The sequence below is a fragment of the Delphinapterus leucas genome, chromosome X (genome assembly GCF_059928025.1).
Source record: "Delphinapterus leucas isolate spDelLeu-1000000601 "Yukka" chromosome X, BTC_Dleu_Yukka2, whole genome shotgun sequence".
Taxonomy (NCBI): Eukaryota; Metazoa; Chordata; class Mammalia; order Artiodactyla; family Monodontidae; genus Delphinapterus; species Delphinapterus leucas.
In genome coordinates this window covers 38936686-38964534 of record NC_143150.1, presented here as the reverse complement: position 1 = coordinate 38964534, position 27849 = coordinate 38936686, and the positions used below count along the sequence as shown (strand labels likewise).

General features: G+C 40.9%; 1 protein-coding gene across 1 annotated transcript in view; it reads right to left on the bottom strand.

Annotated features, from left to right (window-relative positions):
* The window catches only part of COL4A6 (collagen type IV alpha 6 chain), a 282814-nt gene that overhangs the window by 157342 nt on the left and 97623 nt on the right, over positions 1 to 27849 (bottom strand). Inside the window, exon 3 of the mRNA XM_089904197.1 lies at positions 316 to 399. Within this exon, the coding sequence (XP_089760323.1) occupies positions 316 to 399 (84 nt within the window). The remainder of the gene's footprint in view (positions 1 to 315; positions 400 to 27849) is intronic.

Sequence of the window (27849 nt, the reverse complement as noted above, 5' to 3'; positions counted from 1 at the left end):
GCATCTACAAACATATCATAATCTTGTTCTGCACAACTTAATTGCCTTTTGGAAATACCCCAGATGAAACTTTGAGGAAACTTCGCTATTGAGTCAATGAAAGAAACCTCTTCCCGGTCCGTCAGAGACTTTGACTAATCTAGTTCTGCCTATCATTAGTCAGCAAAGCTCCTTCCAGCTGGTCTTCATCACTTTGCTTGTTCCATGAGGTCATAAGAGAAAATTCTAAGCAGTTTAATTCTAAAGAAAACACACACACTTCAGATATCGGCTCCTGTGACTATCTATCTTTCAACAATGAAGGAAGCAACTTACTCGGGCTCCTTTCTCAGGAGAGCATTTACAGCCCCCAATGCAGTCTTGGCCTCCACATGGCTTTCCATAGGGCTTCTTCTCTCCCTATTAAAAACAAGAAAAAAAGAAAAAAGTTAGTGAACCATGTGAAGCAAGAAGCAATGCTGCCCAGGAAGCATACCTCTTAGCCACACTCCTCCTAACGAAATAAATCAGAGCAGCTTGGCGGTGTCATGAGTCACATGAAATAAAAAGCCATCTTAAGCTAGCACCCTTTTAGGTCAGGTCTATACCTCACTATATAGCCAGCTTGGTAGCTGGTTGGGGAACTGTGACATCTCCCCACATAGGTAGAAATTCCAGCCACAAAATACAAGAGCATTTCTTTACATGGGGCTGGAAATAGACTCTAGCTGTATCCCTAAGCCCCGCTGGACTTATATATTTGTACTCATTGAGAAAGCAGCAGCTGTAGCAGAGAACTTGAGAGAAATTCAAGTGCCAGAAATGTAATGATAGATGAAAATAGCCACCCTGTACTCTGCCCTCAGAATTGTTCTCCTCAGGGTCCCACTTTCAGCACAGCATTCAAACCCCTGTGCCCAGTTAGTCAGATCCAAGTTTCTCAGGTGATACTGTACACTATTCCCTAAACTCTCCAATCCAACTTCCTTTTCCCTTCTCTGCTTTTTTTTTTGGGGGGGGGGGACCGCGCTGCGTGGCCTGCAGGATCCTAGTTCCCCAGCCAGGGAATGAAGCAGGACCCCGGCAATGAAAGCACCGAATCTCAATCCCTGGACTGGCAGGGAACTCCCACCTTCTCTGTTTTATGATGATGAATGTAACAAGCTGAACTTCTACAAAGTCCCCCGCATGACCTGACATGTGCTGACCCTCTCCAACCTCTTCTCCTCACTCTCTCCCTGGCTCACTCTGCTTCAATCACACTGGTATTCATTCTATTCTTTAAACACTTAAGCCTGTTCCTGCCTCAGGGCCTTTGCCCCAGCTGTTACTTCTGCCTGGAATGCTCTTCCCCTAGATGTTTTTGATCACTGGCCTCTTTTTATCACCCTAGTCTCAGTTCAATTGTCTATTCTCAGAGAGGCCTTTCCTGACCACTCAACCTAAAGTAGCCCCCAGGTACTTCCAATCATAGCACTATGTTACCTTTTCAACATTAAACATTCTGTCTACCCCCCGCCCCCCGTTAGAATGTAAGCTCCATGTAAGTAGGGACCTTATCTGTGCTGTCCAACACTGCATCCCCAATGTCTAAAACAGTGGATGGCATGTGAAAAATGCTTGATGACCTCACGGATCTGGGATTTGAACACAGGTCTAACTCCCAAGCCTTGACCTTAACCCTTATGCCTTAGTGTTTTCTAAGTCTTCTGTCTCAATGCAGACTCAAAAATGAGGAAACTGCCATTCTGACCCTACCCACCTTGGAAAAAAAGCAACACATAAATTCTAACTATTATCTGTAATAAGAACTTTATCTCTGGGATGGATTTAGTATCATCCAACTTTTTTGTTTAATGTTGGCTGTTTTGTTCAAAAGAGAAAGGCATATTTATGAGCCAGCCTCACACTTAATCATTCTTGCCTCTTTGTACTGTGAACCTTTTCCTAATTCCCAGGGAGCACTGTGAATTTCTCAGATGGTCTCTTATCTCTTTAGACATTCCCACAACCCTTTATCACCACAACACCTCGGTAATAAGGTAGTGATGGCAGAGCTATGACAAAATATTGCTATTTTAGATTCCAAACACCTCCTTGATATGAAAGATATTTTATCTCTCTTATATGCCTTTGACATGGTAAGTGCTTTTGTACAGTTTCCAGTTTGCCCTCCACTTTATGGTATACAGGACAGGCAAGTTTTCATAAGGGTGAGATCAAGAGGTGCTGTGGAAGGTGAAAGCTGGGGGCTGGAATGGAATAGAGAACAGGGAGGCAGAGCAGCATTGAATTTAATCCTCACCAGTGCTGTGCCCCCTTTGTCTAATGTTGAGTGCTATATTTCTCAGGATAATGGATAATTTCTATTTGCTTTTCCATATAGTTCTGTATTCTCCAAGCAGTCTTCAATGAACACGTATAATTAGTAAGGAGAAAAAACACCAGTCTGTTTCTGGATGATAAATTCATCACCTTCAAGGGAGAGGACTCAACAGGCATTGCCAAACTGGTATCTGTTTGGAGCTATGGCCTAATTCGAAACAATGCCCTTTAGGTGTCCCATAAAATTTGTCCATCATGGACCAAAAGTTTCCAGATCTCTAGCGTGGAGCAAGGAGGCTGGAGGCAGGGAGCTGGATAAGACAGGGGGAAAAAATCCCAATAACAGGAGCTGAACAAAAATATAAGGAGCACAAGCTGAGGTTTCTTGGGAACTTGGCATAACAAGGAGGCAAAGACACCCAGCTAACAGACAGGAAGCCATCACTGTCTTCTGTCACTGAGGAAAGTAACCAGAGAAGCCCCACTGGCCACAAGGCAATTTCCTGTAATGCTGGTCCTGGCAGTTCCCCCAGGAGTCTTCAATTACACTGGGCGGGGGAGGGGGCCGGGGGGAGGGCAGGGATAAAAGGAGTGGCTTCCAGGGAACATGGCAAGACCAAGAACAGAGGAAGTCTCTGACCTATCCTGGCTTGTCTGGGGACACGCTAACCATTGCTAAGCCAGGCCACATCACTGGTGTCATTCCCACCCTGGAATGCTTTCTCCCTTCCATGTATATGTATGCAATGCATATCCAGTGGTTAGGACTCTGTGCTTCCACTGCAGGGGGCCTGGTTTCGATCCGGGGAATTAAGATCCCGCAAGCCCCGTAGTGTGGCCAAAAAAAAAAAAAGCACTTATTATGCCATAATTGTATTGCAAAGAGAAAACAAAAGTAGTTCATAATGAAACAATATGTATTTTAATATGTAAATGCTCATACATGGCTCTATTAGATGTAGGGACTTCGCTGGTGGCGCAGCGGTTAAGAATCCACCTGCCAATGCAGGGGACACGGGTTGGAGCCCTGGTCTGGGAAGATCCCATATGCCACGAAGCATGCATGCATGGCGCGTGCATGTGCCACGACTACTGAGCCTGGGCTCTAGAGTCCATGAGCCACAACTACTGAGCCCGCATGCAACAACTACTGAAGCCTGCGCACCTAGAGCCCGTGCTCTGCAACAAGAGAAGCCACCGCAAAGAGAAGCCTGACTACCACAACGAAGAGTAGCCCCTGCTCACAACAACTAGAGAATGCCTGCGTGCAGCAACGAAGACCCAACACAGCCAAAAATAAATAAAATAAATAAGTTAATTAATCAAAAAAAAAGAAGATGTAATGAAGTCATCAGAGGCTAGCAGCTTGATGCAGAATCACCAGGAATGCTACAGTCTGCTGAAGCAGAATGATTCTGGAATGTGGTACTGCTGACTCAAGTACCACAGATGGAGCTGCTATTAGTACAGTGATTCTCTGAAATGGTGAATAACTCATGGTAAAGCTCTATTTTAACACTGTCAGATTTCTTCAAAACACCTTTCACACCAAATCTCATTTGATTCTCTACCACAAATCTGACATAGGTGTTTTAGAGGTACAGGTATATGCAGCGACATACACACATACACAATATTACAATGCTTTCTTTATATCTTCACCTATCCCCCTAGACAGTAAGTTCCTCTGAGGTGATGTTGGTTTGTTCACTATAAAGCAAATCAGTTTAAACCCTCTAAGCCTCAATTTCCTCAACTATAAAATAGGGATAATAATATTTTAGCTCATTGGGTTTTGGGAGGTTAAAGATAATGCCCCTAGCAAAGTGCTTGCCACATATAGTATGCTCAATATATGTCAGCTGGAATTATCTAGTACTGTGCCTGCCTACTAGGTGATCACTGGATGACTGATTTGCATTTTAAAGATGAGGAAATGAAGGCTCAGCTGTTAGTGACTTCCTCACTATAGGAAGTTAAGTATGCCATTTTTTTTTTCCCACTAAACCCACTGCCACCAATTCCAGGAATCAGCTTGAAATGGGGAAGTCAGGAAAAGAAAGATGAGTGTTGGGAGGTGTTTGTTTGTTTGCTTATTTATTTATTTATTTATTTATTTTGTGGTACGCGGGCCTCTCACTGCTGTGGCCTCTCCCGCTGCGGAGCACAGGCTCCGGACGCGCAGGCCCAGCGGCCATGGCTCACGGGCCCAGCCGCTCCGCAGCATGTGGGATCCTTCCAGACCGGGGCACGAGCCCGCGTCCCCTGCATCGGCAGGCAGACTCTCAACCACTGCGCCACCAGGGAAGCCCTGGGAGGTGTTTTTTTATTCTTTTGCTTTTTTTTATCAAGATGGGTTTACTGACTTTACCATAACTTACATTGTTTGTACACTTACCATAACTTGCATTGTTTGTACACTTTCTAAACAACCATCCTATAGATATAATTCTCACAACTACTTTTGAAACAAGGAAAATTTATATATAAATTTTCTAGATTAAAAAAAAATTTAAACCTGAGTCTCAGAGTTGGTATTACTTGGCAGTAGTGAAGACTCAAAGACAGGGCCTTTCTTTTCAGTGCACAGGTAAACTTCTAAAAAGAAAAATAATACAAGATGCTGAGGTGCCCTTTTAAAATCTTCATTCCCTGCTGGTTGCCTCAGGGTCCAAAAACCGAGAGAGGCCTCTTTGGCTGTATCAGAACTAGTCCTGGGGCCACATTCATAATAATGGGTACCACTCATGGAGCATCTGCTATGTGCCTGGCTAAGTACTTCACTTTTGCTATATCACAGAACTGTCCCAACTGCACTGTGTGGTAGGCACTATTACTGCCATCATTTCACAGATGAGAAAACTGAAGCTTGAAGGGGTTTACTAGTTTGCCTACTCAAGGTCATATAGCTAGGGAGTGGCACAAATTCAGACCCAAGTTTGACTCAAAATCTTAGTGCCCTTCCATTAAGCCTGGCCCCCTGTAGCATCATCCTAGGTTTCTGTACTTTGTGATAATAATACAGAGAGTCTGGCTTTACTTTGAGCAATTCCAAAGCAAAACCTATTCATTGAAATTTAAACACACACACACACACACACACACACACACACACACACACACGCTAAACCAACCTTAGTCTTCTCCCATGTTTAATGTGCATTTGCCTTTTAAGAACAGTTCCCTATGAGTTTATGAATGAAAGGCTCTGGGAAGAGAAGGAATGGATCTGTACGAGCTGGCTCCCTAAAAGGTGAGACTTGTCACCCACACTTTATTTTAAGGGTGAAGCTGACACCAGACATTGATGAGTAGTTCAGGAAGGCATTTCCCTCCGTCTGTCCAACTGTGTTCACACACGTACACAAACGCAACAGATGGGCTCAGGGGGTGGTGAGAGGAACAAGCATTTTGGATTTCACTTGGAAAAGCCCTAGCCAGCCAGAATGAACCAGGGCCTGAGGGGATGTACTGTCCAGCTAGACCTTAAAGTGAATTCACCAAGCAAATGTTTAAGACACACAAAGAGAAAAACTAAATCTTGTCCATAATGTTCGTAGAACAGCATTTCTGAAGGATATATGAGAAAAATATGTGAGAAAGAGACTGGGAGAAAGTGAGGAATCTTTGAGCTTTAAAGCTGGAAGGGGCCTGAGGACCAGAGGTCACACAGTTCACATGTAGTTAGGGTAGCCAGTTTTAACAAATAAAAATCCAGGATGCTGAGTTAAATTTGAATTTCAGAAAAACAATAAGTATATCCCAATTAGCATATTGTCTTATAAGTACGTCCCAAATTAGCATAAATATGTTCCATGCAATATTTGGGACATACTTACACTAAAAATCTATTTGTTGTTTACCTGTAATTCAAATTTAACTGGGCATCTTATATTTTATCCGGAAACCCTACAAGTAGCATCATGACACACTTGTGTGACAAGTTCAGATGTGAGGAGTGTAAAAAGTAATTGTTAGTAATAACATTTTAAAGTACAAACTCTGCAACTTACTTTTAAACATATTAAGAGGGTATTCACATTTCTTTCTGTAATTGAGTCACTCTAACTTATTTGCCTTCTAATATGGTTTCTAAAGCAGGAAGGAAAGGTACAGTTATCACTAATATTGGAAGGATTAGATTCATTCATTTACTCAACAAATGTGTATTGTGTGCCTGCTGTGTATGAGGCACTGTGCTAGGTGCTAGGGGTAGGATGATAAAAAAAATTGAATATGACTTTTTCATGAAAGTTCATAGCAGTTTTATTCGTAATAATCCCAAAGTGAGAAGAGCCCAGACTTCCATCAATAGGTGAGTAGATAAACAAACTGTGGTATATTTGTACAATGGAATACTATTCATGAATTTAAAAAATGAACAAAGTATTGATACATGTAACTGCATGGATGAATATCACAGATACTATGTTAAGTGAAAGAAGCCATGCACATAAGTGCATATTCAGTATGAATCCACTTATACGAAGCTCTAGAATAGGCAAAGCGAATATATGATGACAGAAATCAGTGGTTACCTCTGCAGGGTTGTGAGAGTGAGGTTAACTGGGGGCATGAGTACTTCCTGGGATAATGGATATGTTCTATATTTTGTTTGGAGAGACGTTTATGAGTGTACACATTTGTCAAAACTCATGAAACTACACATGTATAATCAGCACATTTTATTGTCTGTAAATTATAATTTGATTGGGTTTCCCTGGTGGCGCAGTGGTTGAGAGTCCGCCTGCCGATGCAGGGGACATGGGTTCGTGCCCCGGTCAGGGAAGATCCCACATGCCGCGGAGTGGCTGGGCCTGTGAGCCATGGCCGCTGAGCCTGCACGTCCGGAGCCTGTGCTCCGCAACGGGAGAGGCCACAACAGTGAGAGGCCCGCATACCACACACACACACACACACACACACACACTATATATATATATATATATATATATAATTTGATTAAAAAGTAAGCATAGTACTTGCCATCATGGAGCTGATATTCTCATATGGGATACAGATAAATACACAAATATTTGAAGAATAATCATTGTGCAAAGTGTGATGGAGAAAAACAGGATACTCTGAAAGTTTACAATGTTCAAGTCATTAAGATATAAGCACTACTTCTTCATTCAACAAAGATTTACTGAGTGCCTACTCTGTGCCAGGCACTGGATTATGCCCTGGGAGTACCCTGTTAGACAAAATAGACTTGCTCCTTTGCTCTATGTTCTTGTAGAGGAGACAGATGTTAGAAGAGTAAATAATAATCTTTTAATTATAATTGTGCTATACGATACAAAGGAGACCAATGGAAGGATATGAGAACGTACAACAGGGACACTTGGCCCCCTTGATGGGATCAGAGAAGGTTTATTTAAGAAAGTGCAGTTAGGGGGACTTCCCTGGTGGTCCAGTGGTTAAGACTCCATGCTCTCAATGCAGGGGGTATGGGTTCGATCCCTGGTCGGGGAAGATTCTCCACGCCGAACGGCGTGGCCAAAAAAACCCCAAAAAGTGCAGTTAAACTGGCGTCTGAAGAGCAGGAAGCTTCAGCTAGGTCAAGGGATGGGAGTGAGGCGGAGAATCTTCCAGACAGAGGGAAAAATCAATGCACATGCCCTATGGTGAGAAAGAATGTGGCAGCTAGGAGAAGCTAAAGAAAGCCAGAGTGACTTTAACAGGAAAGTAAAGGGGAGAGTGACAGAAGATTTTGCTGTCTAGGCAGGCAAAGACTTGCTCATGCAGAGTCTTGTGGGCCATGTTAAGGAGGTTTGGTTTAATTGTCAGAGCAACAGGAAGTCACTGAATTATTTTAAGCAGAGAGTAACATGGTCAGATTGATATTTTAGAAAAATTTTTCTAGTGGCAGTATCGCTAGTGGACAGAAGCGGGTAATAGTGAGGTGGGAGACCAATTAAGAGACTGTTGGAGAGGGATTTCCCTGGTGGCGCAGTAGTTGAGAATCCGCCTGCCAATGCAGGGGACACGGGTTTGAGACCTGGTCTGGGAAGATCCCACATACCGTGGAGCAACTAAGTCCGTGCGCCACAACGACTGAGCCTGTGCTCTAGAGCCCACGAGCCACAACTACTGAGCTCGTGTGCCACAACTACTGAAGCCCACGTGCCTAGAGCCTGAGCTCTGCCACAAGAGAAGCCACTGCAATGAGAACCCCGTGCACTGCAACGAAGAGTAGCCCCTGCTTGCTGCAACTAGAGAAAGCCCGCGTGCAGCAGTGAAGACCCAAGAACGAAGACCCAAAGCAGCCAAAATTAAATAAATAAGTAAATTTATACTTATATATATATATATATATATATATAAAGAGAGACTATTGGAGAGAAGATGGTGGCCTGAACAAGGGTTATGGCGGTTGGATGAGGAGAAGTGAATGAACCTGAGACATATTTAAATAGAGGGGACACGACCAGAAAGGGACAAGTCTAGAACAAGGCTTTCTCACACCAAGTCTACTTCACTGATTTGAGGACAAACTTCAATGCACACCTGCTATGTATTATCACTGTGTTGGGCACAATGAAAGAAAGACAAATATTTAGGAAACTTTTATTACACTCAAGGAGCTTAAAGCCTAATGACAACTATGATCAAAAGAAGAAAGTGAGAAGTATTATTGGAAAAGGTAAAGAGATACTTTTCTAAAACTTAGATGTGATTATGTCCTGTCTTCTCTCAAAAACCTTTCATGACCCTCTCTTATCTGCAAACTTCTAAATCCAGGCATAACATTTAAGAGCCCCTTTAAATCAGGCTCAACCACCATTGTAGGCCAAACTATCACCTCCAATATTCTACTCATTGAGTTCTATTTATCAGCTATTCCATTTTCATGGAATGCTTTTCATATCTTATCCATTTCTCTGGAAATCCTAGTCACATCTTTTATTTCTCTTTTTTGTAACAATTTTATTGAGATATAATTCATATACAATACATTCATTCACACATCCTTTCTTAAATATTACCCTCCCTCTTTTCCAATAGCACTATTTATGTTTCATTATGGTATTCATTGCTCACTCGAACAGCTTCTCCTTTTGACTGTTTCAGAGAAATTGTGGTGACAGTTTCTAATAAAAATATACAAGATTATTTTGAGTGGCCAGGTGGATCCTCAGGTTCCTCAGCTGTGTAAAGCATGATGGGGCTTCATGTCCTACTTTCTGTGAGCCTATTCTTGCTACTAGACTTTAGGCATACAGTGTCATGGGCTTTAGTGGCCTGTCCCAGAGCCTTATGGCTTATTTATAATATGATGTTTTTAGGGAAATCGTTCCAAGTTGAAAAAAAATCCCTTAGGGTTTCTAGTTGGTAGCCTAAGTTAGGATGGAAGAGTCAATAAGTTCTCTAAGAGTTGAACCTACAGGAATAGGAAGGACTGGGATTCCAGGACAGAGTATTCGACTTGCTGGAAATACCCCGACCGACTGTCTCATCTATTACTGAGTCCAAAGGATCAAGGACACTGCCATTTCTGTCTTCTGTACTTGGAAGAGAGAATTTAACCAATGCTCAGTTGAGACAGACAGTGAGTCCATGTGGAATTCACCAGCAGTAGCAACTATCAGAAGGATATAGAATGGGAAACAAATGCAGGTTGTTTCTATAATTTCTTAGCTAGATATTTAGCTCATGATATAGACAGTCTCTAAGGCATACTGATATAGATGAGAGTATAGATGTTCTGCTTGCTCAGAAATGAGGAAAGAGGACATGGGGAGGAGGATCTAAACCAGGGAAATAGAATGGTTCATAGCAAGTCCATCCCTCATGACTAGAAGGAAAATGAGAGAGAACCCCTCCCCAAATTACAAAACCCAGTAAATAGAAGACTTGGATCTCTGTCTTCATTTGCCAAGAACTGCATGTTACTTTTACCTAATTTTATGGCTGTAATTTTAAGCTGTAAATCCTTTCAGAAGTTGTTTTTAATTTTGCTTGCAGGGTAAGAAAGACAAACTAACTTGTCACATATGCCTGCATTTCTAAAATTAGGAGAAACAGCCCTAATCCCTTCTCATATGCAGAAAATAGAAACTAGTCGAGTAGTCTACTTGGTTGGTGGGAACAGACTTTCAAAAAGAAACATGCCAAAAAATAAAAATAAAAATAAAAGCATGATATGTCATAAGCAAAGTTAAACTCCAATTCAAACTTTTTGGCCTTAGCCAAAGCCCACAAGCAAAGGAGTGGGCCAGTATTTCTGTCTCTGATTCTGTTTCATGGCTTTGAAACTCATCTGCTTTTTGTTTCCAGGCAAAGTGACATGCAAAACTCATTTCAGAAAGCCCATCTATAGCAAGGCCTCAACTACACCTTTGGTAAGTCCTTTGCAATATACAACCTACCAAAGCTCACTGAGAAGAAACAGATAATCTGAATAGTCCTATATTGATGTTAAAACTTGAATTTGTAGTTAAACCCTCCCCACAAAGAAAATTCCTAGGCCAGATAGCCTCCCTTGTGATTTCTACCAAACCTTTAAGGAACAAATACCATTCCTACGCAAACTCTGCCAGAAATTTGAAGATGAGGGACTACCTCCTAACTCATCCTATGAATCAAATATTACCATTACAGACTAATATCTTTTGGGAATATAGACACAAAAATTCTTAACAAAAATTTAGGAAATTGAATCCAATAGTATGTCAAAATAATGGTACATTATGACAAAGTACAGTTTATCCTAGGAATGGTAGGTTGGTTTAACATTCAAAAGTCAATCAATATAATTCATCATATTAGTAGACCAAAAGGGAAAAATATGATTATCTCAATAGATGCAGAAATATAATTTGACAAAACTCAACATCTATTCCTGATAAAAACCCAAAGCAAACTAGAAATGGAAGGGAATTTCTTCAGTCTGCTAAAGAGCATCTATGAACAAGCCTATAGGTAACATTATACCTAATGGTGAAAGCCTGAATGCTTTCTCCACTAAGGTTGGGAGCAATGCAAATATGTCCACATTTACACTTCTGTTCAATATTGTGCTGGAGGTTCTAGCCAGTTTGATAAAGCATGGGTGAAAAAGGCACCCAGATTTGAAAGGAAGAAGTAAAACTGTCTTTATTCACAGATGACAATGTAAAAATACTACGACATCTACGAAAGAAGCAACTAGAACTAAGTGAGTTTAGTAATGTTTAATGACACAAGTTCAATATACAAAAATCAATTGTATATATGTTAACAGCAAACAACTTAAAATTGAAATTAAAATATAATTATAATAGCATCTAATATATGAGACATTTAGGAATAAACCTGACAAAATATTGGCTAAACCTGTACACTGAAAACTTAATTGAAGAGAAAATTAAAGAAGACCTAAGTAAATGGAAAGCCATTGTTAAGAAATCAATTTCTACCCAATTGGTCATCATAGATTCAATGCCATTTTAAAATGCATACAGAAATACAGAGGACCTAGAATATCCAAAACAACTTTGAAACAGAAAAACAAAACTTTAAGACATCCAGGACTTGACTTTTGAAAGTATTATTATGAAGCTATAGCAATCAATACAGTGTGTTATTGGGACCAATGAAACAAAATAGAGAGTCCAGAAATAGACCCACATATATATGGCCGATTAATTTTCAACAAAATGGCAAAGGCAATTCAGTAAATAAAGGATAGACTTTAACAAATGGTACTGCAACAACTGGATATCCTATGCGAAAGAAAAGAAAGAAAGAAAGAGAAAGAGAGAGAGAGAGAGAGAAAGAAAGCAAGCAAGCAAGAAAGAAAGAAAGAAAGAAAGGAAGAAAGAAAGAAAGAAGAAAGGAAAGGACCTTGATCCGTACCTCACACCTTATACAAACATTAACTTAAAATGGATTGCAGATCTAAATTTAAGCCCAAACTTTAAAATTTTCAGTAGAAACATAGGAGAAAATCTTTATGACAAAGATTTTAGGTTAGGCAAAGATTTCTTAGATACAACACCAAAAGTTTGATGTAAAGAAGAAAAAATTGAGAAATTGGGACTTCATCCAAATTAAAAACTTCTACTTTTTGAAAGATATTCTTAAGAGAATGTAAAGACAAGCTCCAGACTGAGAGGAAATATTTGCAAATCACGTATCTCCTAAGGGACTATAATAGAGTCAATACCATAAATGAATATAAAAAATAAATATGCTAAGTAAAAGAAGCCAGTAAGAAAGCATTTATATTCTTTATTTCCATTTACATAGAATTCTGGAAAATGAAAATTAATTTATAGTGACAGAAAGCAGATTTGTTATTGTCCAGGGACAGGGGGTGATGCAAAAGTGTGAGGGGAGGGATTACAAAGGGGCATGAGGAAACGTTTGGGGATGATGAATGTGTTCATTATCTTGACTGTGGGGTATGTTTTTACGGTTGTATACATATGTCTAAACTTAAAATGTACACTTTAAATATATGCAGTTTACTGTATGTCAATTATACCTCAGTAAAGCTGTTAAAAATACTATTAGGGTACTCAAAAGGGCTCAAAAACCAATCTGAATACACTTCCACTGGCCAAGTAAGTGACGATTTGTATATCAATAATGATAACTGCAGTGAATGAAATGCTTAAAATATTTAAAACTCCATGAGTTCATAATGGTACTCTCCTCCAGACCCCCAAACAAAAACCCCTCACTAGTCACCTTTGGAGGATGCTAGAGAATTAAGTATTTTTTAAATTGGTAGAAAAATAAATGGGGGGGAGTGGTGGTGGAACCAAGCATTTATCCTGCCTTTACTAAATGAACTCAGGGTAACCGTAAGAATTAGTGAAGGAATGTTTCCCCTAAAATAAAAGATGGAATTACAGAATCAACATTTGCAAGCCCCTATGAGGTAAAGGACTGAGGCAATGCATATCAACAACTGCTGACATCACAGAGAAACAAGCATATATTGCAGGCATTTTACACCTCCTGATGGGAAGGATAAAATACGACCTGATGAAATATGATGAAACAGTCTTGGAGAGAGAGGAAGGGAGGGGGAGAAAGAGACAGAGAGGGAAGACAGAGATAGAGATAGAGGTAGAGATGAGAGAGAGGGAGGGAGGGAGGGAGAGAAAGAATCTGATCAAGTGTCTAGATCTAACTACCAATGCTTTACAATAATGCAAGAGCAAATGCAGGAAACGGCAACCAACAAATCAAAACCGTGGGCAACTGTTACAGGAAAAGGTGACTTAAGAGACTTACTACCTAATCATAATGTAGGGGCTTTATTTGGACACTCAAATGTAAGGAAGCAAAACAATGAGAAAATATGAACACTGACTGGCTATTTGGTTATATTATGGAATTATTGTTCATTTTGTTTTTGGTGTGATAATGGGATTTTGGATGTTTTCGTGACTTATTTTTAAGAGATACATAATGAAATACAGATGAAGTCAAATGATCTCTGGAATTTGTTTCAATATAATTGAGAGTGAGAAGTGGGGATAGATGAAACAAGAGTGTCTGAATTGGTCAATTTGAAGCTGAGCACTTGGTACATGGGAGGAGTTTCACTGTACTATTCTATTTTGTATATATTTGAAGTTTTCGATAAGAAAGGATTTTAGGGGCTTTCCTGGTGGCGCAGTGGTTGAGAGTCCGCCTGCCGATGCAGGGGACACTGGTTCGTGCCCCGGTCCGGGAAGATCCCACATGCCGCGGAGTGGCTGGGCCCGTGAGCCATGGCCACTGAGCCTGTGCGTCCGGAGCCTGTGCTCCGCAGCGGGAGAGGCCACAACAGTGAGAGGCCCACGTACCGCAAAAAAAAAAAAAAAAAAGAAAGGATTTTAGGAAAGGAATTTAGGTTTCCAAACTGGTGAATGGACGGATGAAGGTGAATGATGAGATGTGGGAGATGGAGGAGTCAAAGGTGACTCCTTCAGCTTGAGCAACAGGGAGGATGGTGGTGCTATTTGCTGAGATGGGGAAGCATGGAATAGGACCAATATGTGTGTGTGTGTAGAGAATGAGTTCTGTTTTGGACACACTGAATTTAAGGAAACTGTGAAAGCCAGGGTGACATATCTAAGTAGTCAGCTATATATGTACTTAGAGCTTGGAAAGATTTGGGCTGAAAGATATAATTGTGCAGGAATGACATTGTGCGTGGTGAGAAGAGGTCCTTGGGAAAAGGCCTGAGGAACACTCACATTAAAGATCTGAGCAGAGAAAGTCAGGTCTAAAATTGTATGGATACAAAGCGGAATGGGACAAAGCCTGCCTTTGGGGAGCTCACACTTTAGCCAGTGAGACACATTCACTTAAGTTCTATAAGACTGGTACTGGCTCAGATACTGGGGAGAAGACAAACTTTTGAAAATATTCACATGCTACCTTGCATGGTTCTCCAAGTATTTTATGGACATTAATTAGTCTTCTCTCCCCCAAGGCTGTAAATGACGCCAGTGCAGGGAGTAAGAGAAGAGCTTGCGTTTTGGGGCATAAGTGGAATTCAGCACATTTTAAGGACATAGGTCTTCCCTAAAATACCAGGCCAGCCTTTCTGATGGGTGTTACGTGCAAGTTAGGCACTGATAGAGCCTGAAAACTGAAGAGGCAGTCCTGAAAACCAGGAGGTGGGAGCCGGGGGACAGCTTACTGTCCCAGCCCATAGATGCACTGTCTAGTTTGGCTCAGATCAAGTTGTCAGAGAGACAAATGCGCTGACCAGGAGCATCCATGTGCCTGGTTTTCACTGCACAGTGACATCAAGCAACTTCTCCATACCTAACCTGGGCTCCAGAGATTAGGACAATATTAGGGAAAAGCTCTGGCAACATTGAGGCTTCTTAGATCGTCACCACTTTGTCATTATACACCATGTAGAAAGCCAAGATTCAATACATGTTTACTGAATTAATAAATTCAATCAATAGATTTAAACAATAGCCTAAAGAGAGAAGCAGAATCTATTTTTGCCTAGTGGCAAGCTTTCTCCTTCAGAATTAAGTATATTGTCCATTTACAGACAAAGTCTGAGTGCCATGAGCATTATTAGCAGGTGTAAAGGGCAGCAGGAAATACACCTGTGTACTCTTCTTGTGGCTTTATTTTCCTACCTTGTCCTACCTTTGTCAACGTGCTTTGCCATATTTTGCCACATTGTACAAATCTCTTTGTACAGAGATCTCTTCTCTATCTTCCCAGAGCCTAGTACTGGGCCTGGTATGTTAGCAGGTGGCTGTATTAGTTAAGGTTCTCCAGAGAAACAGAACTATGAGGATGTGTGTGTGTTTACTGTATGTATGCATGCATGTATGTACATCTGTACATATGTCTGTACATTTTTTTTTTTTTTTGCGGTACGTGGGCCTCTCACTGCTGTGGCCTCTCCCGTTGCGGAGCACAGGCTCCAGACGCGCAGGCTCAGTGGCCATGGCTCACGGGCCCAGCCGCTCCACGGCATGTGGGATCTTCCCGGACCGGGGCACGAACCCGTGTCCCCTGCATCGGCAGGCGGACTCTCAACCACTGTGCCACCAGGGAAGCCCTGTCTGCACATATTTAAAGGAACTGGCTCATACAATGGGGACTGGCAAGTCTGAAATATGCAGGGCAGGCTGTCAGCGTGAAAACTCAGGGAAGAGTTGATGTTACAGTCTCAAGTCCAAAGGCAGTCTGGAGGCAGAATTTCTTCTTCCTTAGGAGATCTCAGTCTTTTCCTCTTAAGCCCTTCAACTGATTGGATGAGGCCCACCCACATTATGGAGGGCAGTATGCTTTGTTCAAAGTTTATTGATTTAAATGTAATCATGTCTAAAAAATACCTTCATAGCAATATCTAGACTGGTGTTTGAGCAAATATGTGGGCACCATAGCCTAGCCAAGTTGACACATAAAATTCACCACCACAGTGGTTAATACATGTTTATAAAATAGAACTGAAATCAGTGGACTGCCCACATTTGCATATCTACTTTTGAATATCAAGTAGCAAATGCAGTGGGCACACAGGCATCTGGGAACACAGGTCACTGGTTTATTTCTAACTGGACAAAACAGTTTTTCAATAAAGCCTGTGAAACATGAAATGGGAGTAATTAAGGTACAGGTGAAACTTATTTTCAGATTCCCTCCAATCTTTTAATCATTTTTTAACTGATGAGCCACTACATTATTCATTCATTTAGAGTCAAAAAAGTAACGTGAGTTGGCATTCTTGGAACTGGTTTCTAGTCCCTTCTTTACTATTAACTGGCTTAAGTGAATTTGGGTAACTCACTTTACCTCTCTTGGTTTCTGCTTCACCAACAGCAAAACAAGATCTCAGACATTCTTTAAAGCAAGTGTGGTATAGTAAATTGAAGCCTTCAGAGAGATCTGGGTTCAAATCTTGGTTTATAACACTTACTAGTTCTGGGCAAGTTGCTTCTGAGCTCGTTTCCGCAGCTGCAACGTGGGAATATGGATACTTACCTCACAACAGGGTTGTTATACAGATCGAATAAGACAAACTGAGTGCACAGTGTACAATGGATGTTAATTACTTTCACTGCCCCTTCCCCTTTCAGCACAAATACTATATGATTCTGTTTTGTGTAGGTGGAACGTTAATCCCTCTTAGAAAAATACAGCTTCCAGCCAAGAGACTAATCATAAGCAGGAAATTCAAAAGATACATTTGAGATTATAGAGTCTTGAGCTGCTTTTGTTATGGTGTAATTTCATTTCATTTGGAAAGAATCTTTATGATCATTTGATATTCTTTCGAATCTGGCTAAAGTCCCTTGACTCTTTAACTCCCATGGGCCACATCGATGGCTTGGAGGGTGTGGGAAAGCAGGGAAGGGCAATGTCATGGGTATTTCTCAGCAACAGACAGAGGGTTGAGAACTTGCTGTGTGGCAAGCAGTATGCTTGCATGATCTCATTTAACATTCATAACAAACCAACAAATGTAGGTACTATTAATATCCCCATGTTTACAGATGAGGAAACTGAGGCTCAGAGGGGTGAGGTAACTTGCCCAAGATTGCACAGCTAGGAAACACGGAATTGGAATTTAGTCCCACATCTGTTTGATTCAGAACACATGCTCTTAACTAGTACACTGTCTCTTCTTGGACAGTGTCTTATATAAAAAACACACAGGCTTTTGACATTTTAAAGAAACTTTTTGAGTAGAAAAATTAATATGTATATGTGTGTATGTATGTATGTGTGTGTGCATATCTGTACATGGGTACACACAATTTACATAGTTAAAAATTGAGGTGTTAAGAAACCAGCATACCTCATTTCTCTGGAGATTAAGATCACTTCCAGAGTTCTACAAGGGGGTGCAGGGGTAAGTGGCAAAGTCAATAAAAGGGCTGTGCCTCTACTTATCTGTGATATTGACTATACATCACATTTAGCGTGAGACTTATATAGGGTATTCCTAGTAGCTGCCATGTATTTAGTGCTTACTATGTGCCAGGCACTGTGCTAAGTGCTTTGCATGTATATGCCATGTAATCCCCCAAGCAACCATATTCAGCAGATGAGAAGACTGAGGCTCAGAGGTTATATCACTTGCTCAAGACCATACAACTAGTAAATAGCACAGCTAGGATTCAACTCAAACTTCAAAACCTTTGTTTTAAACCACTATGCTAGATTTCCATGAAAAGCATGCCATTTCCTCAATAAATTAAACATAGGTTTATCATATGACCCAGTAATTCCACTATTTGTTATATACACAAAAGAACTGAAAGCTAGCGCTCAAACAAAAATTTATATACCAGCCTTCATGAAAGCTATATTCACAATAGCCAAAAGGTGTAAACAATCCGAATGTCTATCTACAGATGAATGAATAAACAAAATGTGGTATATACACACACACACACACACACATATATACACAATGGAATATTATGCAGCCATAAAAAGGAGAAAAATTCTGCTACATACTATAACATGGATGAACCTTAAAAATATGCTAAGTGAAAGAAGCCAGACACAAAAGGCCACATATTGTGTGATTCCCTTTATATGAAATATTCAGAATAGGCCAATCCATAGATACCAAAGGAGATTAGTCATTGCCATGGGCTGAGGAGAGGGGGGAATGAGGAGGGACTGCTTAATGGGTATGGGGTTCCCACTTGGAATGGTGAAAAAATTCTGGAATAAGATAGTAGTGATGGTTGCACAACACTGTGAATGTACTCATGTCACTGAATTGTAGACTTTAAAATGGTTAAAAATGGTTAAAATGGTAAATTTTATGTGATGTGTATTTTACCACAATAAAAATCAATCAATTAATCAGTCCATTGGTCCCTGATTTTCCCTGTGTCTAATTGTGGGTTGTGCCCCGTAAAGCATTTAAGTGTCTTTTCTCTGCTGGCCCATCAACACTCCGGGCTCATTTTCCTCTCTCTGCCATAACCCTTTCTGTCCCTTCCTGATTCTTCCTGGGACCTGGAGTCTCCTCCCTCCTCCCTACCAATTCGAATGTGACCCGCCCTTCCATGAAGACTTCCTGATTATTTCTTGTCTTCTGCTTCTAATCAAGAAACCCAGAATGACCCAGGTAAGCCCACTTTATTTTAAAATTAATATGAAAAGTTAACATTGCATGACTGTTCCTAAAACAACACCTTTTGGCTCTTAGGCCTGTGTCCTTTCTATTAACACCTCACTGTCTCCCATAGCACTTAGAGATGTCACCTGAACTGCCGTATTATTATTTTTTAAATTTATTTATTTATTTATTTATTTTAGGCTGCACTGGGTCTTCGCTGCTGCGCGTGGGCTTTCTCTAGTTGCGGCGAGCGGGGGCTACTCTTCACTGCGGTGCGCAGGCCTCTCATTGTGGTGGCTTCTCTTGTTGCGGAGCACAGGCTCTAGGCACACAGGCTTCAGTAGTTGCAGCATGTAGGCTCAGTAGTTGTGCCTTGTGGGCTCTAGAGTGCAGGCTCAGTAGTTGTGGCGCATGGGCTTAGTTGCTCCGCGGCATGTGGGATCTTCCCGGACCAGGGCTTGAACCCGTGTCCCCTGCACTGGCAGGCGGATTCTTAACCACTGCGCCACCAGGGAAGTCCTGGAGTATTATTTTTTATACATACATATGTATATGTTCTCGGAGGGGTTCCTGTGGGTTAGCCTTATTTCTCTGGTAAGACACTTCTTGATGGTAATACCTGTTTCTTACACGTCTTTGAATCACCCAACATGTGCTGGCTCATGATAGATGCCCAATAAATACTTTTGATGCGTGACCTACAAATGTGAACAATCTGCCTCAAACCCATTAGTGACATGTAAAATAGGACAATAAAATCCATCACTTCATCAGAAAGGAAACATCTGTTTATTCTACTGCGTTTTAGTTTCTAACAAATTAAAATCAGATGAGCTCTCGCTAGCGAAGCAAGGAGCAGACAGACGCTTTTCAAGAAGAGAAAATGTAGTGTGCTAGTTAAGAGCATATGTTCTGAATCAAAACAGACATGGGAGTAAACTCCAATTCTGTGTTCACTAGCTGTGTAATCTTGGGTAAGTTACCTTACCCACCCTGAGCCTCAGTTTGCTCATCTGTAAATGTGGGACATTAATAATAGTACCTCCACTTGTTGTGTGTTGTGAATATATCACTTATATGTGAAATCTAAAAAAATGATAGAAATGAAGTTATTAGCAAACAGAAACAGACTCACAGACAAAGAAAACACACTTATGGTTACCAAAGGGGAAAGGGGAGGAGGAAGGGTAAATTAGGAGTGTGGGATTAAAATATACACACTACTGTAGATAACAATCAACAAGGACCTACTGGAGAGCACAGGGAACTTTACTCAATATTCTGTAATCACCTATAATGGAAGAGAATGTAAAAAAAAGAATATATATATATATATATATGTATATCAATCACTTTGCTATACACCTGAAACACAGCATTTTAAATAAACTATATTTCAATAAAATTTTTTAGAAAACAAAGTAAAAAAATATAAATGAGATAATGCAAGCATAGTGCCAGGCACATAGCAAGTACTCAACATACATTAGTATTTATGATTATCAATTGCTTTCCCAAAACTCCTTCCTAAGGACACAGTTTATTCATAGACTTAGGGCTCAGGGAAGCCTTCAGCCTAGTTGTCTATATGCTAGTTTTCTATCAGTTCAACCACTGGATCCTAAATGGTGGCATCAGGACCCAAAGATATACATTAGGAAGCGTCAATAATCACATCCAGAAAAATGCAGGCTGATGCTCTGATACTGTAATTATGACCTAATAAGTCCAATTAACTGTGCCAGCCAGATTCCTTTTGGAATAACTGCAGCATTCCTAAGCCTGAGAACAAAAGTGGGACTTGAAAGAAGGGCTAGTTTGCATCCTGGCAGATGAACAAGGGTTCTGCTTGTGGCTTACCAGCTGATAATAGAGAAATCAGTGCACGGGAATGAGATGGCATTCCCAGTGTTTAACCACAAGAATAAGCCTTTTAATTCCCTAAGCCCCATGGATCTCTTGGACACATGGGTATTCATCAATTTTCTTCAAACATCTGATTGCCCATGCATGCCAAGACAGTTGCCCATATTTCAGTAGACTGGCTCATGCCTGGGCACAGGGATTTGAGGCTGAAGAGTGAAGTTACATGAGGTGGAAAGAAATAGGGGAATCAGAACAAGAAATAGCCTTGGGAATCAAAGAGCTGTAATCTTTGTAAAGAATTAGCAATGCACACACACAGCTCTTTCAGACTGGTCTTGTTCAGGAATCCAAACCTCTGACAATGTTGCTAGAGGGTATAGAAAGCCATTGAGAAAGATTTCTGTGATTGCAAACCCACTGTTGGTAGACAGCTGGCTGCTCTCGTAATGCATAATCTCCACTTGAATGATTACTTTCCTAAGGTCAGATGGGTTTGTTTCCCCTTTGGGTACACTGTGTCTAGCTCTTCTGTCATTGGCTTTGGTCCTCAAAAGCCATGGTTAGAAATGAGTTTGCAATATTGTAAGCAAGCTTATAAAAGAGCTTTGTTTCGTCTGGTCCTAGAATTGGTTATATCTTTATTTGTTTTGAAGGTAGGTACTACTCTGATTGAGTTTTGAAAATAACAACGGAAATCTGAACTGAGTTTGGACTATCTATAGCATGTGAAAGGATGAGGGGTGGGCAGGAGAGATAGGATTTTTATGGTCAAGCTAAGCTTCACAAGATTTCAGACAGCGACATGGGATACCCTGCTTGACTCATGCACTTTCAAATGGCTGTCTCTGATTTTCCACTCAGAGCCAACTTCCCCTGTGGCCACACACCTGTCCCCTCCATGCCAAAAATGTTGGGGACCAGAATTTTTTCATCACTACCTCTGACTTGGGGAAGTTAGTGGATTCCGTGGAGAAGCTTTCCGGAAAACTAGGAGTGGACTTCAGAGCAACTCAGAGAGCCTGGGGCTAGAACTGTACTTTCTAACTGAATCAGACCCATGGCTTCTGAATCTCACACAGCATTCCTGTGTTTTGTTTTGTTTTGTTTTTAATTTCTAGAAAGAACCCTACAATTAATTGAAAGCCAATATTAAGACATGTAAAATGCCCCCACTCGTATTCTGCTTCATCTTACCCTTGCCCTTTTCATCCCCCTTTCCTTTTCGATCCGCTCTTCTTTTACCACACCTGCTCCCTCCCTGTCTCTTACTCTTTCCAGAGTAATTACTCTCTCAGAATGCTGTTCTCAGCAGTCTAGTCCAGGCCCCATCCTCCAACCTCCAAATGTTCACAGCTACTTGTAATGGGACCCAAATTCTAATCTTCTTCCACATTCTTCCAGATAACCCTCTCCTAACCATAGCTTCCACTAAAAGTGGACAGGCCTCCCCTCTTGTGGGTGATGGCAATCTGCTCAGGAAACAACAAGATTTTCATCTCAAAGCCAGGAGTACACAGGCTTCAGAGATCTTCACATTTTTTCACAGCCTCTGTCCTGAACTGCTCTCTCTGACCTGCCTTGCACTCTACCTCTTGGCCTCCTTTTAATCTTTTTGGCTTCTGACCTCATGACTCATTTTCCCCACTCACAGTCTTGCCTTGGATCTTATTCTTGCTACAGCTTCTCTGTTTTTGAGCTATCTGATTTCCTCCACAATAATGATTCCAACTCCTTTTCTTGCTATGTTGCACTTGACTGCCTTGGATAAACACCTTGCTCAATTCTCCTCCAAACTCACGCACAGGACCCTGAAACTCTGCTCAAATCCCACCCCTTCTAAACTTGTTTAGCTATTTTTCCTGGAACTCATTTAACATTTACCATATACAGCCTTGTAATGCAATATTTTCACATTCATTCATTCCGTAGATTATCAGATGCTTTTTATGTTCATGGTATACTGGGCATGTGCAGATAAAGTCATTCTCCAAGGCAACACTGGGGAATTCAATAAACTTTCTGCAATGATGGAAATGCTCTATATCTGCGCTATTAAATTTAGTAGCCACTAGCCACATGTGGCTATTAAGCACCTGAAAGGTGGCTAGTTCAACTGAAGAACTGATACTTAAATTAATTAAAATTTAAATAGCCACCATATTGGATAGTGTAGATCTAGTGTATGTATCTAGGGATGGACTTGCTTGTGTTGAAGAGCATGTGCATTTTGTTTGTTTGTTTTCTTTTTCGTTTCTTGAGAGTCAATACATGGGATGACTTGGAAAAGTATACAATTTTTTTTAACTTTTTATTTTATACTGGAGCATAGCTGATTAACAATGTTGTGCTAGTTTCAGTGTACAGCAGAGTGATTCAATTATATATATACATGTATCTATTCTTTTTCAAATTATTTTCCCATTTAGATTGTTACATAATATTGATCAGAGTTCCCTGTGCTATACAGTGGGTCCTTTTTGGTTATACATTTTAAATATAGCAGTGTGTATACGTCAATCTCAAACTCCCAATCTATCCCTCCCCCCCACGCTTCCCCCCCGGTAATCATAAATTCATTCTCTAAGTCTGTGAGTCTGTTTTGTAAATAAGTTCATTTGTATCATTTTTTTTTAGATTCTGCACATAAACGATATATGATATTTGTCTTTCTCTGTCTGATTTATTTCACTCGGTATGATAACCTCTAGGTCCATCCATTTTACTTTTACTAAATATCACCAAATTTTCCTAAAATGGTTGCCTGTGTTATCCCAAAATAGAAAAATAACTTAAATACCCAACAAGAGGGAACTCCCTGGTGGTCCAGTGGTTAGGACTCCATGCTTCCATTGCAGTGGGCAACGGGTCCGATCCCTGGTCAGGGAACTAAGATCCTGCATACCACACAGCATGGCCAAAAAAAAAAAATAGCCAAAAAGATACACAAATTATGATTATATGCATACAATGGAATACTAGATAATAGTTAAAATGAAAGAAATGGAATTATAACATATTCGAATCTTAAGACATAATGTTGGATGAAAACAGCTGCAAAATTATGTATCATTTACATAAAGTTTATAAATATGTAAAACAATATTCTGTTTTTTTGAGGAATGTAGTAAAAGTATAAAGACATGCATAGTGGACTTCCCTGATGGTCCAGTGGTAAAGAATCCATCCTGAAATGCAGGGGATGCAGGTTTGATCCCTGGTTGGGGAACTAAGATCCCACATGCTGCGGGGCAACTAAGCCCACGTGCACCACAACTACTGAGGCTGCATGCCTCAACTAGAGAGCCTGTGTGCCACAACTACAGAGCCCACGCACCCTGAGCCCAAGCACCACAACTAGAGAAAGAGAGAACCCGCACGCCACAACTAGAGAAGAGAAAACCCACACACCACAACTAGAGAGAAGCCCGTGCACCACAATGAACAGCCCATGCACCACAACGAAAGATCCCACATGCTGCAATGAAGATCCTGCGTGCCGCAACTAAGACCGGACACAGCCAAAAAAAAAAAAGACATGCATAGGAATGATAAATATCTGAAATAGTTCATTAAAAAATAGAGTCCTTTCTTTTCCAGTTACTTAAAATCTACTAATAGAGGGGAGCAGACAGGAGGGCAGATCAAACTTGTATATTTACACAAATAGCTATGCTTTATGAAGGCCATGAGAGGAGAAAAATGACCAGAAGCTTACAGGGGAACGATTCTCATATTTAGCTTTGTATAGTTAAACAATTTTTTTTCTATTTTTTTGGCCACACTGCACAGCATGTAGGATTTTAGTTCCCCGACCAGGGATCAAACCCGTACCCCGTGCAGCGGAAGTCTTAACCACTGGACCTCCAGGGAAGTCCCTAGAACAGATTATTTTTTTATTGAAGAAGTATAGTAGATTTACAATGTTAGTTTCTGGCATACATCAAAGTGTTTCATATGTATATATATGAACACACACACACAAGGAATCAAGGATGGTATGCAGGTTTCTCCTCTAGCAACGAGGTGGATGGTAGGACCATTCACTAACATAAAGAACAGTGGAGCAGGACCGGGTTGGGGTTTTGTGGGGAGAGTAGAGGGGGATGTCTTTTGTTGAGTTTGAGGTTCCTTTGAGACATCCAAGAAGAGCTACCAAGTAGACAATTCAATTGCAATAATCTCCTAACTGGTCTTCCTCCATCTGTTCTTGCCTTCCTACAATAGCCAGTCATCCTTTGAAAATTTAAGTCTATAATGTCTGTCCCCTGCCCCCAATTCTCCAAAGGCTCCCCATTTTACCCAGAATAAAAGCTAAAATCCTTACAATGGCTTACAAGACTCTATATGACCTACCTCCTCCCTTTTTAAACTCTCTAAGCTGACCTAAAACTCTACCTTCCATTTATTTCATTCTAGCCACACTGGCCTCCTTGCCACACTCCTACAGCAGGGTCTTTGCACTGGCTGTCCCTTCTGCTTGGGACACTTTTCCTCCAGATATCCACAAGGCTAATTTTCTCATTTTTTCAAGTGTTGGCTCAAATCTCACCTTTTCAGTGAAGCCTCTCCTGTCCACCCTATTTAAATACTGCTACTTCATTCCCAGAACTTTCAATCCTCCTTACCCTGCTCTACCTTTCCTTTTTACCATAGCACCTCTGACCTTCTGGCATACTATATAACTTAATTATTATATGTATTGTCTGTTTCCTCTCCTAATGTAAGTGAAGTAAAAGCTGTTGTCTGTTTTGTTTCATGGTGAAACCAAAGTGGCTAGAAGAGTGCCTGGCACATAGCGAGCACTTGATTAATACTTGTTGAATGAATGAATGCCAAAGTGGGTCCGGAACTCAGAGCTAAGGTCTGGACTAGAGCTATCACTTGGGAAATCATCAGCATATATGAGATCACTAAAGCCATGAAAATGCTTAAGACTGATTAGGGTACAAAGAAATGAAAAGAGGGCCTAGGGCCAAGCCTTAGAGCACTACATAATTTAGAGGTCACAGGAAGCTGAGCCACTGGAATAGGAAAGCACTTCCACACAAGAAGGAAGAGAATACACAACTTTGTTGAGAGCTGATGAGAGGTTCAATAATAAGAGGGACAGAAGTTACCATTGGACTTGGGAACAATTTATTCAGTGATAGCGCAGGCTCCTTATCTCTTGCCTAGATATTTGCAGTGGTTTTGCAATATCACCTTGCCCTCTGCCTCTCCCTTTTCTTTTATATCCAATATACCAAAACCAGATTAATATTCCTACAAACAGATCATTCAGTATTTACTGGGCAAGTATGTCCCTGAACATACATGCCATACGTGCCAATGAACCTCATTGCTACCCAGCTTATCCATCTAGAAAATGGGGATCAGAATGACTGCCCTGTTTCATAGGATTAGCAGGAAGAACAAATGAAATGATGAATGTGTAACGTCTGGGTCTTGCATCCGTGCAATTTGACGTTACTTATGTGGAATACAGTCAGATTGGTCTAGGCCTGCCTTCCTTTCCTGGCATTCCTGGGGATGTCTGAAATAAAAACAGTTATTTATTCCACAAGGTTGCATTAAGAGGCATAAGTAACAAGATTACACAGTGCACACAAATGTTAGGTGAATCTGTGTCAGGACCATGAGAATTTCCATGCCGTATTATCCTTTCTATCACCCCCCTCCCACCATTCCCTTACCATCTACCAGCTTCCATGTTCCTCCCCCGTGCTGACTTTGCCTCCCCTAAGGCCCCCAAATGGGGTTGAAGTTTGTTTCTTCCCCGGCTCCCCCTGAAGTACCCACCAAATCTTGGAAGCAGGCAGGAAATGTTGATCTCCTTTCACAGCCACAGGCCAAGTTGCCGGGGGATGAGAGGGAGGGTCTGGATGGGTGACGTTATGGGAACTCAGGCCGAGATGAGACCCACTCTGCTTCCAGAGACCACACAGTGATTTGCAGCGTCCCCCTAGCCTCCTAAGCAGGCCTTCTAGCTTGTTCTCAAGCTAAGACTTACAGGTTGCTAACCCTCACTGGTTTCTCCAGAGGGAGGGAAGCTCACTGTCTTTCCCTGGCAGTTTTCCCTTTTCTTCTTTCCCTCATTCAGAGTGTCACAGCCTCTTCTGGGGACCACCTCTCTCTACTCCCTGACACCTCCTATAAATCTTGGTCTTGTGTTTTCAATTTATATTAACACTAGAGTTAGCATACATGATAATAATTTGGTAAGATTCACTTATGCTCAAGAAGTGTATATCTCAAGGGAGCAAAATCATACATATCCACTCAACAATTATTTATTTAATACCAACTGTGTATCAGGCATTGTTCTGTTGGGTTGGCCAAAGAGTCCTTTTGGAAAAACCCGAAAGAACTTTTTGGCCAACCCAACAGATCTTGGTGATAGATCAGTGAACCAAAAATACTGCAGGGGCCGCGGGTTCCATCCTGGTTGGGGAACTAAGATCCCGCATGCTGCGCAGCGCGGCCAAAAAATAAAAACAAAACAAAAAGACAGATCCCTGGCCTCATGGAGTTTACATTCAGTTGAAAATACAATGGACTGTGATACATACATCAGAATACAGAGTAACACATGTTAATTGCCATAAGTAAGGTGCAAAGACAACTCTGTGTGTTCAGATTTAGCAGTAACCAGAGAAATAGCAGCACAGGGCAAGGGGACAAGCACAAGTTTCAGGGTTGACCTGGATCCAAGTTCCCTTTATGCTGCCTGATTACCTGTGTGCCTTGGGTAGGTAACTTAACTTTGCTGAGCCTAATCTTTAAATTGAGGATGAATGCTACATATCTTATAGGGTTTTGGGGAGATGTTTTAAATCATGCAGAGCAGACATAGAACATTTAGTTCCTTTCTAATTCTAGACAACTAACTACACCCATATCTCATGCCTTTAGGATTTTCAGATTTTTGAACTAAAGGTCTGAAAAATAGGCAAAATATTTAATATCTGTGAATTTCATTTTTTTATCTGTAAACTGGGGATTAGAATAATTACTTCCTAGGGTTATTTGAGAATTAAAAAGCCTCTAGTATAGTGCCTGGTTCATAGCAAGTAATCAATAAATGGTCATTGGCTTCCTTTATTATTCTTTCTGCCTTGTCCAGGTCACCTACA